General features: G+C 41.1%; 1 protein-coding gene across 17 annotated transcripts in view; it reads left to right on the top strand.

The window, feature by feature from the left end:
• BEST3 (bestrophin 3) overlaps positions 1-19,127 on the top strand; it is a 44,476-nt gene extending 25,349 nt beyond the window's left edge. For all 17 annotated transcript variants that reach the window (XM_078336848.1, XM_078336851.1, XM_078336846.1 and 14 more), the window contains 2 exons: positions 892-1,043; positions 16,849-19,127. In XM_078336848.1, coding sequence (XP_078192974.1) covers positions 892-1,043; positions 16,849-17,758 — 1,062 coding nt within the window. In that variant the 3' untranslated portion in view covers positions 17,759-19,127. The remainder of the gene's footprint in view (positions 1-891; positions 1,044-16,848) is intronic.
• The last annotated feature ends 1,310 nt before the right edge of the window (positions 19,128-20,437 follow it).

Raw genomic sequence — 20,437 nt, 5'->3', positions numbered from 1 at the left:
GTCACATCAATCCCAGCAGTCAGATAGCCAACAGCTGGACACTGGGAACCTGGGCTACACCAGCCTGTGTCTCAAATCTGCATGAAATACACTATTCCAGAGAGCTTTTCATGAAGAATCAGCATGAAGGAATTTTCCTTTTAGGCAAAACCCTCCTCAGACCATTCTCTTCCCTATGAACCGCAGACAAGTGAAGGCCTTCACCTTGTTCATTTGTTTCAAGCCCTTACTCAGCTGTTAAATAAGTTCAAACATGTCACAGTAGATCTCAATGTCAGTCTCTTAGGGAGAATACATAATGCCTAGGTCACTCACTTTGTCAAAATGGGATTCCAGAGGATTAATAATTTATTCATGCATCACTTTGTCAAAGCCAAGAGGAGAGATCACCATAGCGCTAAGCAGTATAGACTTTGTTTTTCCAAACAAAGAAATGAATCAGAAACCAGGGCATATAAGAAGTTATGTCAAGTAAAAATGTGTTTATGGGGTTAACAGAATGAAAGTTGGAATCTTCACCTACCTGTAATATTTGGGGTTAAGCGGACGCTGTCAGGTAAAACAACACTGTAATTGTGAGCAAAGAATAAAAAGATGTCTCCTCTCCCTCCAGAGAAGAGGCAGCTCCATTCTGGAGCATGTGGCTTAATCCTAGAGTGTGGGAGGCTTTAAGCCTCATTTACCCTCTCTGCCAAGTGCTCTTGAGCAGTAAATAACAGATACAACCCTCTGCGGCAGCTGTGGTCATGGCAAATGTGAACTATAGACATTAGTATATTCACTCACTTAGACTGTGTCCTGGCTCACTCTAATGCTTATCTGTTCACAGGAACTTCTCCTTGTTATTTAATTTACATCTGAGTTATTCTAACAATATAACAATGATTTTAGGTCTCTCTTTTAGCTGTGGATGAAATGCACATGAGCTTACCCAAGATGAAGAAGGACATTTACTGGGATGATTCTGCGGCTCGCCCACCGTACACATTGGCAGCTGCTGACTACTGCATTCCCTCATTTCTGGGGTCAACAGTCCAGATGGGGTAAGTGCAGTTTTAAAAAATCTCCAATATTTTCCAGCCTGAGCAACATAGTGAGACCTTGTCTCTACAAAAAAAAAAAAAAAAAAAAATTTAAAGTAGCCAGCTGTGATGGCACCCATAGTCTTAGCTACTTGGGGAGGCTATAGTCGGAGGATTGCTTAAGTCCAGGGATTCAAGGCTGCAGTGAGCTATGATTGTGCCACTCCACTCCAGCCTGGGCAACAAAGTGAAACCCTGTCTCAAGAAAAATAATTAATTAATTAAAATTAAAATTAAGGGTAGACATGGTGGCTCACACCTATAATCTCAGCACTTTGGGAGGCTGAGGCAGGCAGACCATAAAGTCAGGAGATTGAGACCATCTTGGCCAAAATGGTGAAACCCCGCTTCTACTAAAAATACAAAAATTGCCAGGTGTGGTGGTAGGCACCTGTAATCCCAACTACTCAGGAGGCTGAGGCAGAGAAGAATTGCTTGAACCTGGGAGGCAGAGGTTGCAGTGAGCTGAGACCGCACCACTGAACTCCAGCCTAGGCAACAGAGGGAGACTCTATCTCAAAAAAATATTAATTAATTAAAATAATTATCTCCAATATTTAGGAAATGAGCAGATAGATCACTGTTCTAATCTTTGTACCTTTTTTTGACATTTTTTCTACCCGGGCTTAGTATGTAAGTCGGTCTCTGTTTAGTGGTTTTAACATAGCAATCACCCCTATGTATCATGAGCCTTAAGTAAATGAGTTGAGGCCTGAAGTAAATCAGGCACAGTTCTAGAATAATTGTATTAAGTCTGATCATATATTTAATATTGGAGAAGTGTGTGAATGTGGGAGAAGTTTAAGTATATTTTCTGAAGGCAAATACCACAGTTTCCAAGTAAATTAAAGATAAAAACACAAATTTAGAAAGTAAGAAACTCTCCACTCAAAAAAAAAAATGTAGCAAAAGAGGAAACTTTTATGGAATTTTCTTATAATTCTTGACAAGACTGTGTGTGACTCATTGTTCCCTGAGGCCTGCTCTAAGCAGATTCGTGCAGTGGGTTCACGTCCCATGGTTGCCGCCTGTGACCCTTCTTTCCCTCCTCCCTGAAGTGGCCTGCCCTCCTCCTTCCACGTTCAGGAGATCTTACTCCAACCCTATTCCCGCTAAATGTCTCCTAATCCCCATCAATGATGGTTTGTGGCACTTTTCTTCCAAAGGGGCCTCTGAGGCTGAAAAACTTTCAAGACCCAACTAAAAGGAAGACTGAAAGTGAATTTCAGTAGTTGTGGCAAATAATGAGAAAGATTTAGGAGCCAGGAGATTTGCCTTGCTGCCTGCAAAAGACATCTTAGAGAAGGTTGCCTACTCCAGGCTAGACTTGCTTCTGCTTTTATGTATCCTTCTAAATCCAGACCCACCTACCCAGGACTCCTTCCAGGCCAGGGAACTCATTCCTGCCCCCAATATATTCTCAGTGTCCATGGCTAGTAATCACTTGTTGTATGCATGTCCCAGCCTTTGGATACCTTCTGCAGGGGTAGAGCTTCATAGACATCCAGCACTCTTCTCAATTTTCAGAATTAGTAAGAGCTGTTTTCTGTGAGTTTGATTTTAGATAATTAAATATGCTTTATCCCTCTCCTCACTGCCACCATTGATTAATGCAAAAAACTTGAAGATTTAACTTGAAAAGAGACCAACAATATTGGTAGAATCAGGGCATCATTGTGATGGCTCTATTTAGGCATCAGATGCTCCACATGCTCTATTTCTAACATTCACTGAGTTGTTCTTGCCCCATGGTTAAGACGATTTTTCGAAGGTCTCAAGATTTTTATCCTGATCTACTTACTCATCCTAATCATCAAAATTCTGCAGATTACTACATAAATGTCCACGTTCCTTAGAAAATATTAAAACACATTTTTCTCCTGTTTCTAAATACAGAAACAGAATTAGGGATTGACAAGATCTCAGAGAAAATTTCTTCCCCAAAAGATTATTGGGAAGATTAGATGAGATTGTAAACATTAAAATGTTCCGGATAAAACAAGAGAGTGTGACGATTATTATCACCTAGTCAAGTCTTATTTGTGGTTGTCAAACTGAAGAAGAGAAAGATTAAATAACTTTAAGCTATTTTTCATATTAAACTTACCCTGGAAATTTAGGACAGAAAATAAAACAACTGAGAAAAAACCAGGAGGTACAATATTTAAAAGTGCAGCAAAAATTAGTGACAGGGAGAAGTCCTCCAACTAAAATGGTCTATTCACCAGCAGAGTGAAGAGAGGAAGAGACAAAGGCCAGAATCTATAGTGAGAGCATTTTGTGAGAGCTTTACCTGGATCTGCTAGAACCAATTGACCAAAGAAACAATTAGGCAAAAGCTCACTTGATCTTGATTTTCTGTATGAATGAGGACCATTTCAGTGGACCACCATCCAGGAAAATCTACTGCAGGAACATAGGAGATTGGAAGCCCTGAGTTGATAGAAATGTCCCCCTTTGGATTTATTAATGTCTATTTTTCCTATGATTGTGGTATTAGACAAAATGTTTCTGGTTGCCTATGACAGATAACCAAATTCAAACTTTCTTAAGCAAAAAGAAGTTTATAGTGTCACATCCAGAGACCAGCCTAGCTTTGGGTGTCACTGGATCCAGAGGCTCAGAGGATGTCACCAGGACTCACTGTTGCTGGTCTCTCTCAGGTCTGCTTTTCTCTCCACTGGCTCAGTTTTCAGGCAGCCTCTCACGTCCTGAGGGCAAAATGGCAAGCTTCAGGCTTACAACGTACTTTCTCAGCTAACCTGTGGAAAAAGAACATCTCTTTTCCAACTCTTGAAACTGAAGTGCCGGATTTGCTATGACTGACTGGGCTTGGTTCACATATCCGTTCCCAAACTAATTACTATCAACAGGGAGACAATATTTTGACTATTTGTGGCTGGTTTATATGTCCATCTTTGAAGGAAGGGTTATAGTCAGCCCCAACCAACCATATGGAGTATGTGATGTCCCAAGAAAAATCAGGGTGCTATTGTCAGGAAGAGGGTGAATAGTTTCGCTGGGCTAACAAAAACAATAGATGCCATCTAAAATCATAGAAGATAATTCCCTAAGCAATGAATGCTTCCCTCACCAAATACAAGGTCAATGTCAAATGAGCCACCTGACTGAGGCTCAGGGTAAGGGGAAGGCAAAAGTTAAGAAATGCTATGGCACAGCTGGCTTTCTTGGTGCTGACTGAGCTGATGAGCTCTTTGCATGAGGGTGAACATCCCATGTCAAGAGGCTGTAGACACAAGCATTCCACTTTATAAAAGTACCTGCTGATTGATGATCATATAAAATCCTTTTCTGGATGAGATTTTTTTCTTTTCTTTTCTTTTCCTTTTTTCGAGACAGAGTCTCAGTCTGTCACCCAGGCTGGAGTGCAGTGGCGTGATCTCAGCTCACTGCAACCTCCACCTCCTGGGTTCAAATGATTCTCCTGCCTCAGCCTCTTGAGTAGCTGGGACTACAGGTGCATGCCACCATGACCAGCTAATTTTTCATATTTTAGTAGAGGTGGGGTTTCACCGTATTAGCTAGGATGGTCTCGATCTCCTGACCTCATGATCAGCCTGCGTCAGCCTCCCAAAGGGCTGGGATTACAGGCGTGAGCCACCAGTCCCTGCCTTTTTTCTTTTTTTCTTATTCCCTTTAAGGTGTATGTTCCCTGCATATTTAATTCAGAAATCAAATTTTCCTTACCTTTTCACATCAATATTTTGGGTTTGTAGCCACAATTCCCATAATCCAGATATTCTAAAATCAAGCAATGCCCTTCAAGAACAGAGCAAAAGTATTAGTCTCCACAGGCAACCCAGAAGATCACCTACCTCACAGCCAGCACATTCGGCAGCGCTGTTCGCATTCAGCACACTGTTCATTTCCGCTTCAGAAGGACACGCCTTGGAGACGATGTCTTTATTCTCTATATTAAGGAACATGTTCAAAACACAGCCCTATTTTCTGCATATTTACTAAACATATATACTCAAATAAATTAATTCTCTCTCTTTCTAGCTTAAGAACAAATTTAAAATATATCTTCCCTTGGACTCTCACATACAGAATGCACTCATTTATTTATTCAGGTAAATTTTTTTCAGGGCCTACTATGAGGTAGGTTCTATGCCAGATGCTAGAGGTAGTCAAAAAAAGAAAAGAAAAAAACACCTCCCAAGCTCACAGCCATAAGCAGAAACAAGTGACGATACAATGTGGTAAATGCCACAGTGCAGAAATGCTCAGCCTTGTGGGAACACACGCAGTGATACACTTCATCCAGACTGATGAAGCAGAGAAAGCCTCTTGGAGTTGGGGACCCTAATATGCATCTTTAAGAATGAGTTAGGAGGCGGGGTGTGGTGGCTCACACCTGTAATCCCAGCACTTTGGGAGGCCAAGGTGGGTGGATCACTAGAGGTCAGGAGTTTAAGACCAGCCTGGCTAACACGATGAAACACTGTCTCTACTACAAATGCAAAATTAGCTGAGCATGGTGGCGCAGCCTGTAGTCCCAGCTACTCAGGAAGCTGAGGCAGGAGAATTGCTTGAACCCAGGAGGCAGAGGAAGTTGCCATGAGCCAAGATCGTGCCATTACACTCCAGCCTGGGCGACAAGAGCAAAACTCCATTTCAAAAAGAAAAAGAAAAAAGAATGAATTAGGAGCCAGCGCACAGATAAAATTGAGGGGATTCAACAGAGGACACATTTCAGGCCAATATGGGCAAAGATAGAAAGGAATGATAAATAGTGTACTCAGGGTAACAATTTGATAGGCAAAGCAGAAGAGCCAAGAAATGAATCTGGAGAGGAGGCAAGGACAGAAGATGGAGGGTTTTAGGATTTTAGCCATTACTCAAAGCTATTAAATAACAGGGTCACATTGTTGCTTTAGAGAGATTAGCCTGGAGGCTGGCAGAAAGACGGAGAGCTGAGGATAAGACCAGAGCCAGAGTTAGCAGGCTGTTGTCCTTTAAACAGAAGAGTTAGATAAGGGCCTGAGGTAGGTGTATCACAAGAGATGTAGACAGTAGAGATGACAGAAGGGACAGATTCAAGAAAGGAGAAGGAGTGAAGAACGATAATAAACAAAAGATGACAGAGAGGTAAGGGTGGGAGCTCCTGTAAGGAAAAGATTATGAGCTCTCTGTTTTGCATGTGTTTAATTTGAGACCTCTGTGGGCAGTTCACCTGGAGATGGCCAGCAGGCGGTGAGTCCAGAGACAGAGGATGCATTTTACTGATATCAGCACGTAGAATCAGAGTGGGTGGGAGCACCCAGAACAGTGTCAAGGAAGCAGAACAGAATAGGAAGGGTAGAATACTATCACTGAAAGTTCAGAGGAAAAGGGTAGTCAGAGCAGGAATGGTCAATATAGATTCAGGGTAACCCAGAAAATGCCCTGCCCAAGGCCAAAGGTACAAAGTTTCCTAATAAAGCCTGAAAAGCATGCCACAGTTTTCGCATGTTACGGTCATCAGAGACTTAAGTGAGCATACAGGGCAGAAATTAAACTACAGTAGGTTAGATGCGATTGACAGGTAAGAAGGTCAAGATTGCCAGTGTAAGCTGTTTTTAAAAAATAATTTTATTATAGTAAAGTTCAAACAGGGCCAGGCACGATGGCCCACGCCTGTAATCCCAGCACTTTGGAGCCCGAGGCAGGCAGATCACTTGAGGCCAGGAGTTTAAGACCAGCCTGGCCAACATGGTAAAACCCCCATCTCCACCAAAAATACAAAAATTAGCCAGGCATAGTGACACATGCCTGTAGTTCCAGCTCTCTGGGAGGCTGAGGCAGGAGAATTGCTTGAACCCAGGAGGGGGAGGTTGCAGTGAGCTGAGACTGCGACGCTGCACTACAGGTTTGGGCAACAGAGCAAGGCAACAACCTGTCTCAAAAAAAAGAAAGTTTAAGCAGATCCAAAGGTAGAGAACAAGCTGTGATAAAGCTCCATGTACCCATCACTCACTTCAATGATGAAGTCATGGCCAGTCTTACTTTGTTTCCCCACCCGCCTTTATCTTCCCTGCCGTTTGATCATGGTAAAGCAAATAGGCCATAATACCATTTTCATACTTTAAAAACAAAAAGAAAACAAAACCAAAACACATGTAATTCCTCAATTCATTAAGTATCCATGGACTATTTTTTTGAGAAGTCTGAATTGACAAGGTAAACAGACAAGACAGTATCCACTAAGACAGAGACTCTGATCTGTTCCCCGCCTCAATTCAGAATTCCAGGGATGGCTTTTATGTTTTGTCTTGGGTGACGCTAATGCCATATTTTTTTACTTGCTTTGTTTTTATGTTTTTTGTTTTTTGGGTTTTTCTGGAGACAAAGTCTCTCTCTGTTGCCCCAAATGGAGTGCAGTGGTGCACTCTTGGCTCACTGCAACTTCCTCCTCCTGGGTTCAAGCAACTCAGCCTACCAAGTAGATGGGATGACAGGCATGCATTACCACACCTGGCTAATTTTTGTATTTTTAGTAAAGACAGGGTTTCACCTTGTTGGACAGGTTGGTTTTAAATTCCTGACCTCATGTGATCTTGGCTTCCTTAGAATTACCTTCACCACCTGTACTGAGTTTCACTTTGCGGTTGTACCCCGGCCTTGTTGGGACAGAGCCATTAAGACTTCCTCTGGTGTTTACTGTAGTGCTGTCCACTGTGTGACTTAGCCTCCCTTTTAGCAGAGGACCCACAAGAAGAAGTCTATTTCAGACATCGGTGGGCAAATCTTACACTATTTATCTTACAAACTTTATAATTTTACAATTAATGATGGTTTCCTTTTCATTTTGGCTGCTGAGAAACTGACAAATTTGCAGCCCACCTTTAGTAGATCTGTGAAATGGGATTTTTTGGGCATGAATTTCTAGATTCTGTGTTTTTTATGATTGTTCCTTATTCTACCTTTACTATGTTAGCCTGATTTTACATATTATAGAAACATATACAATATATAAGTGTAATATATATATTTATATAATAAACATATAAAATATAACTTATATAGTATATAAATGTATAAAATAGTATATGTAATACATATTATTGCATTGTATGTATTTACATAAGCCACCTCAAATCCTTTGTAAGACAAAGCAAGATGTGATAAAGAAACAAATTAATAACTCTCCTTGTTTTGAAAAAGGAAAGAAAAAGGACAGGCTGAGCAAAAGGAGCCCACTGGAAGAGAGGAAAGACACAGGAGCAAGGTGGGATGCAAGAGAGGAAAGACACAGGGGCAAGGAAAGACAGAGCAAGGGCCTAAAGACACAGGGCCAGCCCCCGGTGGATGGGAGGAGGCCCCAGTGCCTGAGCTAGAGGGAAGCAGTTGAAGTTGGACGCAGTAAGGGGAGAGGGGGAGATGGTGCCTGTGCCCTAGGGAAGCAGAACCAATGTTCTTGCCTCATCTAGTCATTGTGTCTTAACCTAAAGGAAGCATTAACAGAGCTCATCTTTCTCTGTCCAATCTAGGACAAAAGAGCTACTGTTTTAAAACTGCATTTTATAAGCTTTAATACCAAACCAGTGCTAACGTTCCATCTCCTAATCTTTGCATTGAGCATATTAAAAATCAACTTCAAAATCAATACTCGGAAGGAAAAAAGGCCAGTTAAAAATCTGAATGCAGTACCCAAAATAGAAATGCTTTTATAAATATGCCAGTCTTGAATATTTAATAAATAGTGATTATTACATGGCCAGTAATCTACACTGAGCCATTTTATGAGTTAATAAGCAATGAAAAAATATTTCTTGGGTGAATTCTTTTTCCATTATCTCATGGGAGATCACTTCAGTTGAATCTGTTTTGTTTGTTCTTTTGTGATAATATGGAATCCTTTCTAATCTGCTGGAGTTTTGTTTTTGGTTCTTGTTTGTTTTTGTCTTTTGTATTTTTGAGACAGGGACTCCATCTGTCACCCAGGATGGAGTATACAGTGGTGCGATCACAGTTCACTGCAGCCTTGAACTCCTGGGTTAAAGCAATCTTCCTGCCTCAGCCTTCAGGTGCACACCACCATGCCTGTCTTTTTTTTTTAAGAGGCGAAGGTCTGCCTATGTTGCCCAGTCTGGTCTTGAACTCCTGGTCTCAAGCAATCCTCCCACCTAGACCTCCCAAGTGTTGGGATTCCCGGTGGGAGCCACTGTGTGCAGCCTTGATGTGCTGTTTTAATTAAGGCATCTTTTCATTAGCTTAACTATGGAGACACTATTAACCAAGATCGAGAAAACACCCACAAGTAGCCAAAAGAACACTGTCTGTAAGATGCACAATGAGGAAATATACCCAAACCCTAATGTAATAATGAGTTATCCTTGAACAATAATAAATACATGCATGATAAAAATAACTTTACCCAAACAAACTTTAAATGTTTAAACTCAAGCCAGCATTGCTGAAAATAATTTTTTAAAAACAAATGAATAAAACTCAAGGTCTAGGCCTATCCTACCACAGCTGGCTTGAGGTAGAGGTAGAATGCTTATCTTCCCATTAGATCATGAGTCACTTCAAAATTCTTACTGTCTTTTAATTACTTGGGATTACCCATTAACACAAATGTTCAAGACTCTAAGGAATGGAACACATAGAAATTAAAGAACTGAAGTCGCATAACGCCCTTTAGTCCTATCTGGAAAATCAAAACAGCTAACAGTAAAGAATATAATCCCTTAAGGGCAATGGAAAAACCCTAACAAACTATCCATCCACAACAGCTAAAGGATTTGAAATTCTGGAGAAGACAGGCTATAACTGCTTATGAAATGGATCACTCAAGTGTGTCCAGAGTGCTTGCTCTGTCTTGCTAATCTAAAGGCATGCTCCAAGCCTGTAAACTTTAAACTACTAACTGTAATCCCATTTAAAGAGCTTTGTTTTCTTGGGCTCTTCTGCCATAATTCAAATAATTATGTCAAAATGTTCTCACATGTATAATGATATTAAAAAGGAGTCTATGAAGTCAATTAAGGATCCCCTTAGTAAAGAGGAAAAATATTCAAAATTGTAAAGAGTTCTTTGTGGCTAGGAGTTTCAAAATTTATTTAAGATGTATTTGATACTATGAAACTTTGTCAGAAATAATTTCTATTTATCTATCTTTATTCTAAAAGTTCTAGGAATATATAACAATAACACGATTTTTTGGTAATTATACATACAGGCAAATGTACTTAATGGGCACAAGATATTTAGGATTACATTGTAGGTCAGAAGTATTTTTAGTAATATTAATTCAAATATATCAAAATATATATTTTAGTGGTAAAGACTTTGTCAAAGTGTGGTTAAATATACTTCTATGTTGATGTTACTTAGTAATACTTTTTAGCCAACTATATTCAAATATTTTAGTTTTACAAGAAAATACATAGTCTGATACATACCATTGCATGCTTATATTACAAACTACCAAAAATATCTCAAATTCTGAATTACTAACTTCAACAAAAGTATATTCTGGGAACATTGATTTTTCACTTAATGTACCAGAAAGGAAGGAGAAATGGAAACTTCCAAGGATGTGAATGTGCATTAAGTTTATAATTTTAGAACTTACTTAGGGATTCTTTCATATCCTGCTGTGGGGTCACCATTGGCATTCAGTTTTCATATTTAAATGGTGTCAGATCTGTACACAGCTTGATTTCCTTTTTTAACAAAATTCCTATAGAATGTACCAATATTGAAAAGGGGACTTTAAGTGAACTCCTACTTTGGGCCATAATTTCTTTTTATGTCAGCCAGCAGGAGCCAAGAGAACATAACCAGGGTGGTGAGACATAGCTAGATAACTCTTTAAAGGCAGAGGAGGTAAATTCTTCAACCACATTTGCCAAAACTCTTGGTTCAATGATCAGATAGGTCATCACTGTGGTAGTATGGGGGTCAACAGCCCTAAGTGCAGCTTTCTGGGCTATGGGTACCTGCTAGGATGCTCTAGAGCTTGAAACTGTTCACCTGAAAGAGAGTAGAGGGAGGCTGGGTGAATACAATGTTCACTGCACTGGATTTTCCTCATAACGCTCAGCCCCACACTTCCCAGCTCGGAGGGAGGGCTGCGTTGCCCATTTTACAAATCCTTGGCTACAGCTTTGACGATGATTCTGCAAGGCAGATGGTTAAAAACAGCCACATGCACCTCAGATGGGTTTAAAGAGTACATTTTGCTTTGTCCATGAACAAAATGCCCCTCCACACACGTCTCTGTCCTGATAGATTCTCAGAGTAATTATCGGCTCCCTGACTGAGTATACTAGCAATTTGAAAACAATAAATCTGCAGTGAGAAGTAGAACTCATCATATTAAATATCATTTTCCTAAATTCCTCATTTCAGTTCTGTTAAAAAGGCCTCTTATGATTCAAAGTTAAATTGTCAAAATAACACTTCAAAAGTAAAGCAGAGAAAGAAAGACAAGCATCATCCAGTTTTATCTTTCTGTCTTTTAGAAGTTCTATATTTACCGAATCACTCTTGTGAGAAGGGGGTTGCTTTGCAAAAAGCTTGCTTTGGAGAAATGCATTAAAGCTTTCAAGCTATCAGGGCTATTTTTGTCTTTCTATATTAGACATACCCCAAGAAGTATGGCAGTCTGCTGACATCTTCATCAGCCTGTCTCTTGCCTCTTTGTTATAGCAGCAGAGGGTGAAGCATGTTCTTCTGCACCCCTGACCAGCCCAAGCATCTTTTAAAGTTTCTAATTAAATCATGCTGCTTATGCCCTCAGATATTTGTCATTTGCAAGGGAAACCATGGGGCTGATATTTACCTAGGTACTTCATATATGTTTTGAAATTTGTTAATTAATTTTTAATTAACACTTGAGATTAAAATAATTTTAATGCAGACATCTATCTAACCTGTTAAGTAATGCATGCTCTCCCACCTTCTGGACTCAACTATAGCTAACTAGCCTGACTGGCTTAGCATAACCTTTTCTCTCTCTTCTTTTACTCTTCTCTCTTTCAAAAATAGCCCAATATGTGACACAATTGTTCTTATTCTCATGTTTCCTATATTTTTGTAGTGATAGTTTCTATTGCACAATAAATACATATTTCAGGATTTGATGATATTTGGCAAATGGCACACACACAAAAAAACAATATTAAGAGGCAAGTCTGTCTCCACAATATTAAGAGGGCAGTCTGTCTCCACAGTTTTCACCATTTGACCAGCCCTCTCTTCTTCCCTCAAATAACCCAGCTTCTTCCAGTTCTTATATTTCCTCTCCACCCACCCAGTGCCCTAGTCTTATCATTAAATGACTAAGTCATCCCTTTTGAGGGTGTTAATTGTTAAGTGATATCTCCTAGATGTAGTAACATTTTTTAAAAGGACAGTCTTGAGGAAGAAAAAAGAGCGACCTTCAAACACACATTATCATCTCCTCCAAACCTGTACGAGAAGTCAGTGATGACTTGGAAACCGCCTCTGAAAGTTTGCCAGTCATGGACAGAGTCCTTTTTACATCCTCTACTTTGAAAGCTTTCCTACAAATGTCTTTGAACTTCCAAAAAACCTAAAAGGCAGGTAAAGGATTATTATCACCAGCTTATCAAGGATGATGCTAAGTTCTAAGAGGTTAAATGAGTCCCCAAAGGCGACACAGCTGGCTGGTGTCAGCCTAGACGGCAGCAATCCTGGCTCTGCAAGCTCTCAAAATAAATTATTTTTCCCACCACAGAGACGGTTCTCAAATGTCATCCCTGGAAACTGATGGCTGCATGACACTTTCCATGAATGTCCTCCTATCTCTAATTACCTGCCTTGTTCAGTCCAAATGAGTTCTAGAATATAAAACCTAGCTTTTTCAGGTGACTGTCTCTAATATACAGGAATATAATAAGGGTACTTTTGTTCTATCATATAATATTTCTGCTATCAGTTGGTTAAATGATACTATATTAAGCTCAGGATTGTACTAACCCTAGAGTAAGAGGATACTTTAAAAATCGAAAAAGGAACAGGAAAAAAAAAGCACAAAGAACCTAAAATTTACACCTAAAAGCTCCCATTTGGGAAATACCCTTTCAAACTATTCTAAGGCTGAGTGTGGTGGCTCTCACCTGTAATCCCAACACTTTGGGAAGCTAAGACGAGAGCACCACTTGAGGCCAGGAGTTCAAGACCAGCCTGAACAACATAGGGAGACCCCCATCTCTACCAAAAATAAAAAATTGGCCAGGGATGGTGTGCACACCCACAGTCCTAGCTACTTGGGAGGCTAAGATGGGACGATCGCTTAAGTCCAAGAGGTCAAGGCTACCGTGAGCCATGATCGCACCACTGCACTGCAGCCTGGGTCACACAGTGAGACCCTGTCTCTAAATAAATAAATAAGCATTGTATTTTAAACAATTTTGTTCTTAAACCACAGCTTCCGCTGTCACATTGGGAATGGTGGCTATCAGAGAAAGGAGATGAACATTGTGTGTTGGCAATGAGATCTTCCAAGGAAGCATTTAGAAGAAATGTCATTAGGTTTGTCATGGTGGGAAGTTTTCCAACTGCTCTGTTACAGCATTAAGACCTGGAGGGCATCATTCATCACTCAGCATGAGATACGTAAAACTACCGCCAGAGCACAGATCACCAAGTGTTCTTCCAAAGACCCTGTTTCAAACTAAAGGAGTGAAAAGTTTTCAAGTCATGTTTCTTATCCAAAGCAGTCATCAACGTTGCTTTTTGTGTAGCCTTCCAGCGTACACACCCCTGCCAACACCACACAACCCTAGCAATGCCCTCCATTCTCAACCACAATCCACAGCTGCTCTCTGTCTCCAGGATAAAGTCCACATCCCGCAACCTAGTATACAACTCTTCATGGCACAGTCCAAGGACATCTTTCCAGACCATGCCTGACACTTTTCTGTGAGTTTCACACAGATTCAAGTAGCTCCTATTTCTCAAAAACACCCTAAACTTCCCTGTTACTTTATTTGTTTTTTATTTATTTGTATTTATCTGTCCCTTTTCTGTCTATCCAATTCCCACTCAGTGTCAAAGCCCAGCTCAAAAACTTGCTTTTGCAGTTTTTTTGCTAATGCAGCAAATTGTTCATGGTAAGTGCCCAATAAATTTAGTCAGGTGAATAAACAGAGAAATCTCATGCATCCACTCCACAGTCTTACGAGGCAGGAAGGCACAATAGAGTCTTCCTGGCAGGCCTACCCAGTGTCAGTCACGAATCAGTAGGATGTTAGCAAGAACGCTAGACATTTTGCAGTTTGCTTCTTGCAACTTGTCCATTTTCCCCCATCTATGACCCAGGGGCTTACACCTCTTGCTGTAGTTGAAGGTATAATGCATATGCCCTACACTAGGACATAAAGTTTTTGTCTTTTGAGTCACAAAGTTTTGAGGTATTAATAATACAAATTTTTTTCCTAGAAGATTGTCCTTCTTACAAGAGTGCATGCTTTAGAGGTAGTTAAAAAAAAAATCCCAAATAAATAGTTGAGATCCCAAATGGAAGACAGATGCCTGTCCTATACAGAGAGATGGCCAGATTGTCTTTGATTCCCAGAGCATATACGGAGTAGCAGTGTTAGCGAACAAGTGCGCTTGTGGTTCCTCTGGTGTCCTCCTCCCTAACTAAGTAGAGTGTGACTGGAGAGCTGACCAAATGCAATCCACCCAGCAGGGTCACCAAGGCCACTGAAGCATGAGTCTGCATTTCTCAAGTCAATGTAATAGAATCTGAGCCTCGCACAGTGGAGGGTGGGTCAGAAAGCTATCTGGTAGCCAAGGGCGCTGCTGGGGCTTTAGAAAAACAGCACAGCGCTGTAATTGAACACTGTCCTGGGACATTCCGCCAGTTAATCATCTCAGTCACCCATATTTTATTCATAAACATGAGAAATGACATTTTCTTTGGCTGTTTGCTTTGCCCTTTTAAGTTACACCAACGTTATACTGTCCCAATGTTTTCCTTTATGTCACATAAAATGCACCAGGATAGGTAAAGCATCTTTTCACCAGAGATGTCAACACCAACACTGGACTGGGAGTAGCTGGTTACTGTTGCTCGCAGAGCTAGCATGATGAGCATTCGTAGTTCAAGCACAAGGATTTCAGTCGTTCTTCAAACCTCAGTTAGGTTGTAAGCCCACAGAGATGTGTGACAAAGAACTATGTAATCTGAGGCCAGAGTAGACCAAACTACCAAACAGGCTTATTGTCATCTTAATTATTCATTTTATGTCAGTCCTAAAGGAGATTTAAAATGGTAGGATTGGCCGAGTGTGGTGGCTCACGCCTATAAACCCAGCACTTTAGGAGGCTGAGATGGGTGTATCATTTGAGGACAGGAGTTTGAGACCAGCCTGGCCAACATGGTGAAACTCAGTCTCTACTAAAAATACAAAAATTAGCTGCCATGGTGGCACACACCTGTAATCCTAGCTACTGGGGAGGCTGAGGCATGAGAGTTGCTTGAACCTGGGAGGCAGAGGTTACAGTGAGCCTAGATCACACCACTACACTCCAGCCTGGGCAAAAGAGTAAGACTCTGTCTTCAATTAATTAATTAAATGGTAGAATTATTTGTTTTATTTTTTAAATGGTAAAAATTCAGCAGGAAATTCTTGGAAGCCAATCCATCAAACTTAATCAAAAGGGGAGCCCAATCGCGATGCAAGTTCACCCAAACAGGATGAATATATTCTTTCCACAAGATCCCTATTTCTCTTTTTTTAACCCTAATTGTACAGGCATAAATGCAAAGATTTATCAGGAATGTTTATGAATTACCTCTGGACAAGGACTGTGCTTTACTCACTATTCTGCCCTGGGCTCTAGCTCATCCCTTGCCCCACGTGTAGTAGGCTTTCCACCAAAGTGACTAAGAACCAGGGCTTGGACCCAGCCTTCTGAATTTGCTCTCACTAGCTACTTATGTTTAGTGAATCTCTCCAGCCCTCAGTCTCCTCATTTGTAAAGTGTAAATAATAATACCAATACCAACTCATCTAATTATTGTGATAACTGAATGAGTCAATGCATAGGAAGTGCTTAGCTGGACCTTAGCATATAGTCAGTAAATGTGAGCTGGTCATTGCACTCTCATGAATTTACCTATGATCCATTGTTAAGGAGGGTTTGATGGGTCCTAGGGAAACATGACCTTAATTCATCTGTACTAAGGGAAAAAGAATATATACTAGATGATAGATAGATAGATAGACAGATAGATAGATAGATAAAGATAATTTTTTAATGTCCAACTCTCTAGATCAGTGATTCTCAAGGTATGATCTGGGGACATCTGGGGATTCCTAAGCCCCTCCAGAGAGTCCTGAAGGTCAAAAATGTTTTCATAATAACATAACATGTTATTTGCCTTTTTCATTCTCATTCTATCAAGCATGTTCAGTGGAATTTTCCAGAGCTACAAGATATGTGATGATGTCATCACTTAGCAGTCAATGGAATGTGTGCTTGTACATGCTTGTGTTTCAGACATTCCCCAGTTATGCTTTTAAATACAGTAGAGAGTAACAGATAAAATCCATATAAGCCAATCTCTTTGGGATATGCAGTAATTTTTAAGAGTTTAAATGGGGCGTGAAATCAAAAAGTGTGAAAATCTCTGCTAGACTATCTCAAGTCCCTAAGCCCCCTTTTGAAAAGCTATAAGATAAAAATACCAAACTCATCTCTTAACTTTGAGACTCTGCCCCCAGAGCTACTGGCCCCTGAAGCTACTCTACCTGGATCTTATCGTTGTGTGTTTCAGGCTGTCTGGGTCCAATTTTCCTGATGAGGAGTGGCTGTGGGATTATGAGAAGCATGGCCATCGGTATTCCATGATAAGAAGAGTCAAGCGGTTCCTGAGTGCCCACGAACACCCCTCCAGCCCCAGAAGAAGAAGCTATGGGAGGCAGACGAGTGACAGCTCCATGTTCTTACCCCGAGATGACCTCAGCCCAGCCAGGGATCTACTGGATGTGCCCTCAAGAAATCCCCACAGGGCCTCACCCACCTGGAAGAAATCTTCCTTCCCAGAAGGAAGCCCCACGCTGCACTCCAGCATCGGAGAGCTGTCCACCATCAGGGAGACCAGCCAGACAAGCACTTTACAGAGCCTGACCCCACAGTCCAGTGTGAGAACCTCTCCCATCAAAATGCCACCGGTGCCTGAGGTATTGGTCACAGCAGCTGAAGCACTAGGGTCCACATCAGACGGCTACCACCATGACTCCGCTACCTCCATCTTGAGCTCTGAGTTTACAGGGGTTGAACCAAGCAAGACTGAGCAGCAGCAGGGCCCAGTGAAATCCATCCTGTCCTCTTTAGAGAAGGGGACACCTCCTAGAGGCCCCAGTCCCCAGACTGTTTCAGCCAGCACTGAGGGAAACATATTCAAGTGTGAAGAAAACTCTGGTGATACCTTTCTAAAAAGGTGGAGCCTTCCGGAATTCCTGGAGTCCAGCCACACCTCCCTGGGAAATCTAAGTCCAGACCCCATGAGCTCTCAGCCAGCTCTCATAGTTGACCCAGAAACATCCTCAGAGATCAGTGGGATCAACATTGTGGCGGGCTCTCGAGTCTCTCCTGATATGCTGTATTTAATGGAAAACCTGGACACCAAAGAAACAGATATCATAGAGCTAAATAACAAGGAAACTGAGGAACCACCCAAATGAGTGCCACAAAATTCTAGGACCTGGTTCTAGCCTAGATTCTTATCTCCACAAAAGCAGCATTAATCCCAGGACATCCCTGAAGGCTGGTCAACGTTTTAAAAACATGATCATACTGTATAAGCTACTGAGAACTTTGAAGGGCATTATGATCCTGACTTTTCAAGAACTGCGAAAAATCAAACACATTCGCGTCATCCATCACAACATGGCTTTCATCAGAAGTTACACAAACCACAATGACTTAATCAAATAAGTCTTAACCAAATAAGGAATCTGGAAAATATACATGACTTATAAATTCATAGATTATTAGCTGTGAAAGAGTCTCATAGACCATAGTCCAATCCCCTAGACCTAAAGGTCCAGACACACAGGATTCTTTCTCTTCTTTTTTCTCTTTCTTTTTTAGCCATAAAGAAAGGAGATGGATGGATGAAAGAAAGAAAGAAAGAAAGAAAAGAAAAGAAAAAAGACAGAAAGGAGATGCATCACACAAATCACATAATGGCTGAAACACCCCGTCCTTCCTAACTTTTTTGTTTGAGGCTTTCTAACCTTCTCATTCCTACTTTCTATAATTATTATTATTATTATCATTATCATTTCCTAATTTTTAAGCTTTATCAGCACCAGAACATTTCATTCTCTGTAATTTCCTTTTCTACTTTTCTTTCTTTCCCCTTTATTCTGTCATCCTTTTTTTCTTTTCCCTTCTATCTGGTTGTGCTTCTTTTCTAGTGACTCTAATCTGTCCCATTTTTCAGGTTAGAATATTTCTTCTTGCCAAATCTGTTCTTACATCTTGCCATGAATTTCAAAATATAAGACATTGGCAAAGCCTCCTACAGAATCATCAATGTGTCAACAAATCCAACCTGATACCCTTCCAGCCTCACTTCCCATGGAAGGCATATAGGAGTGATAGTTCCCCCCATGCCCTTCCAGCCACTGCCATTTCTTTCTGATTCCAGTCTTTGGTCTTGGGCACTGGAGATAAAGGAAGCCAAGAGAATATGAAACTTACATAGCCAAATGCTATGGAACCAATGAAGAAGATGGCTTGCACCTGTTTAACTCGAACTCCTATGCAAAAATCCCAATCGTGTTGCAACATGGGACCAGTTAATGTGTCTATTGGGTCATTTGGGAATGAGAGAGGATACTGGAGCTGGGTGGCTGATGGGGTACAGGGCTGCATAATGGGGATCAGATGTTGGCTAACTCCTCCCAGCTCTCGGGACAGCTGTTTGTCGTGGGCTCCCAAGTGCCTGGAGGGCCATACCTTAAGACTGCTGCCCTTAACCATTTGTCATATGATGACACTTGACTACTTATGGCTTTAGAAATAAAATAACCCTCATAACCACCATTTATTGAGTGCTCACAATGTTCTAGGCAGCAGCGTGTAAAGTTCACAGATGATCTCACTAATCCTCATAGGAATCTTATGAGATTGATATACTGTTATTTACAGTTTAAAGACAAGAGGAACAGGCTTTAAAGAAGTAAGGTATTTGCCTAAAATCACACAGCCAAGAAGTGCTCACATTCAAACCCAGGTTTATCTGACTCAAGAACCCACACTCTTAACCACTATGCTTTCTCACTGCCCTGTGCTTTATGTGTAAGGCCCTGAATCTGCCAGCAATTTGCCCAGCATTCTGGAGGATGCCACAAGGGAGCCACGCCCAAATCACAAGTTCAGGCTAAATCTCTCCAGCCTGAAAGGCCTCCTGGGTCCTCCCCGCCCAAGTCTACATGTGTCTTTTATCATTCATAAAGAAGGGCATTGCTCCAGCTTGGAGTACCAGCCATAGTCCTCTTCATTTTTCATGACAGAAGAAAGTTGGCAGGACGCTCCTCCCCTTCCCCAACTCCTCCTGATACACAGTGTTAAAATTAGCACATTTTCAGGCTAGGTACAGTGGCTCACACCTGTAATCCCAGCACTTTGGGAGGCCGAGGAGAGAGAATTGCCTGAGGCCAGGAGTTTGAGACCAGCCTGGGCAACATAGTGAGACCTTGTCTTTAAAAAAAATAATAATAAAAATTCAATCAATTTATCCGGAGAAGAAGGAAGTTCAAGGGAAAACACTAAAAAGAAGAGGCATATTTTTAAGATTTAAGCAAATCTTCAACGGCGAATTTTACATTATACATATGAGCCACCACACCCTGCCTGCCTCCATTTTTAATCATTTTTTGAGATCTTATTGTCATAAAATCTACTCTGAGAATCTACTGAGCCCAGGTGGCCATGTGTTATTATGAAATAAGGAAAACCAGCATTTCCCTTTATAAATTGAAACAAGTCCCCATTCTTCTGAATTTCTTATTCTCACCTGTAAAATGGGCTCTTATCTGACTCATTTCCCTGGGCCATTGTGAGGTGTCGTGAGAAAAGGCTGGGAACACAGCAACACCACATGAATGGCAAGCATGGTGGGGATTAATGCTCCCATGGATTCACCATGAACCTCAGAAAAAGACCTTCTCGTCCTCATGCAGTCACTTTGTCAGGATCCCCTTGTTCTCCAGGGGAGAACTTCTTTCGTTCAGGAAGCTTTTCTTCTTCGTTCTTTTAGAGACTGTCCTGCTATGTTCCCCGGGTTGGTCTTGAACTCCTTAGATCAAGAGATCTGCCTGTCTCAGCCTCGAGAAGCTGGGGCTGCCGACACG

Source organism: Callithrix jacchus, chromosome 9, assembly GCF_049354715.1.
Source record: "Callithrix jacchus isolate 240 chromosome 9, calJac240_pri, whole genome shotgun sequence".
In the NCBI taxonomy this organism is placed as follows: Eukaryota; Metazoa; Chordata; class Mammalia; order Primates; family Cebidae; genus Callithrix; species Callithrix jacchus.
This window is presented reverse-complemented; position numbering and strand designations above follow the sequence as displayed.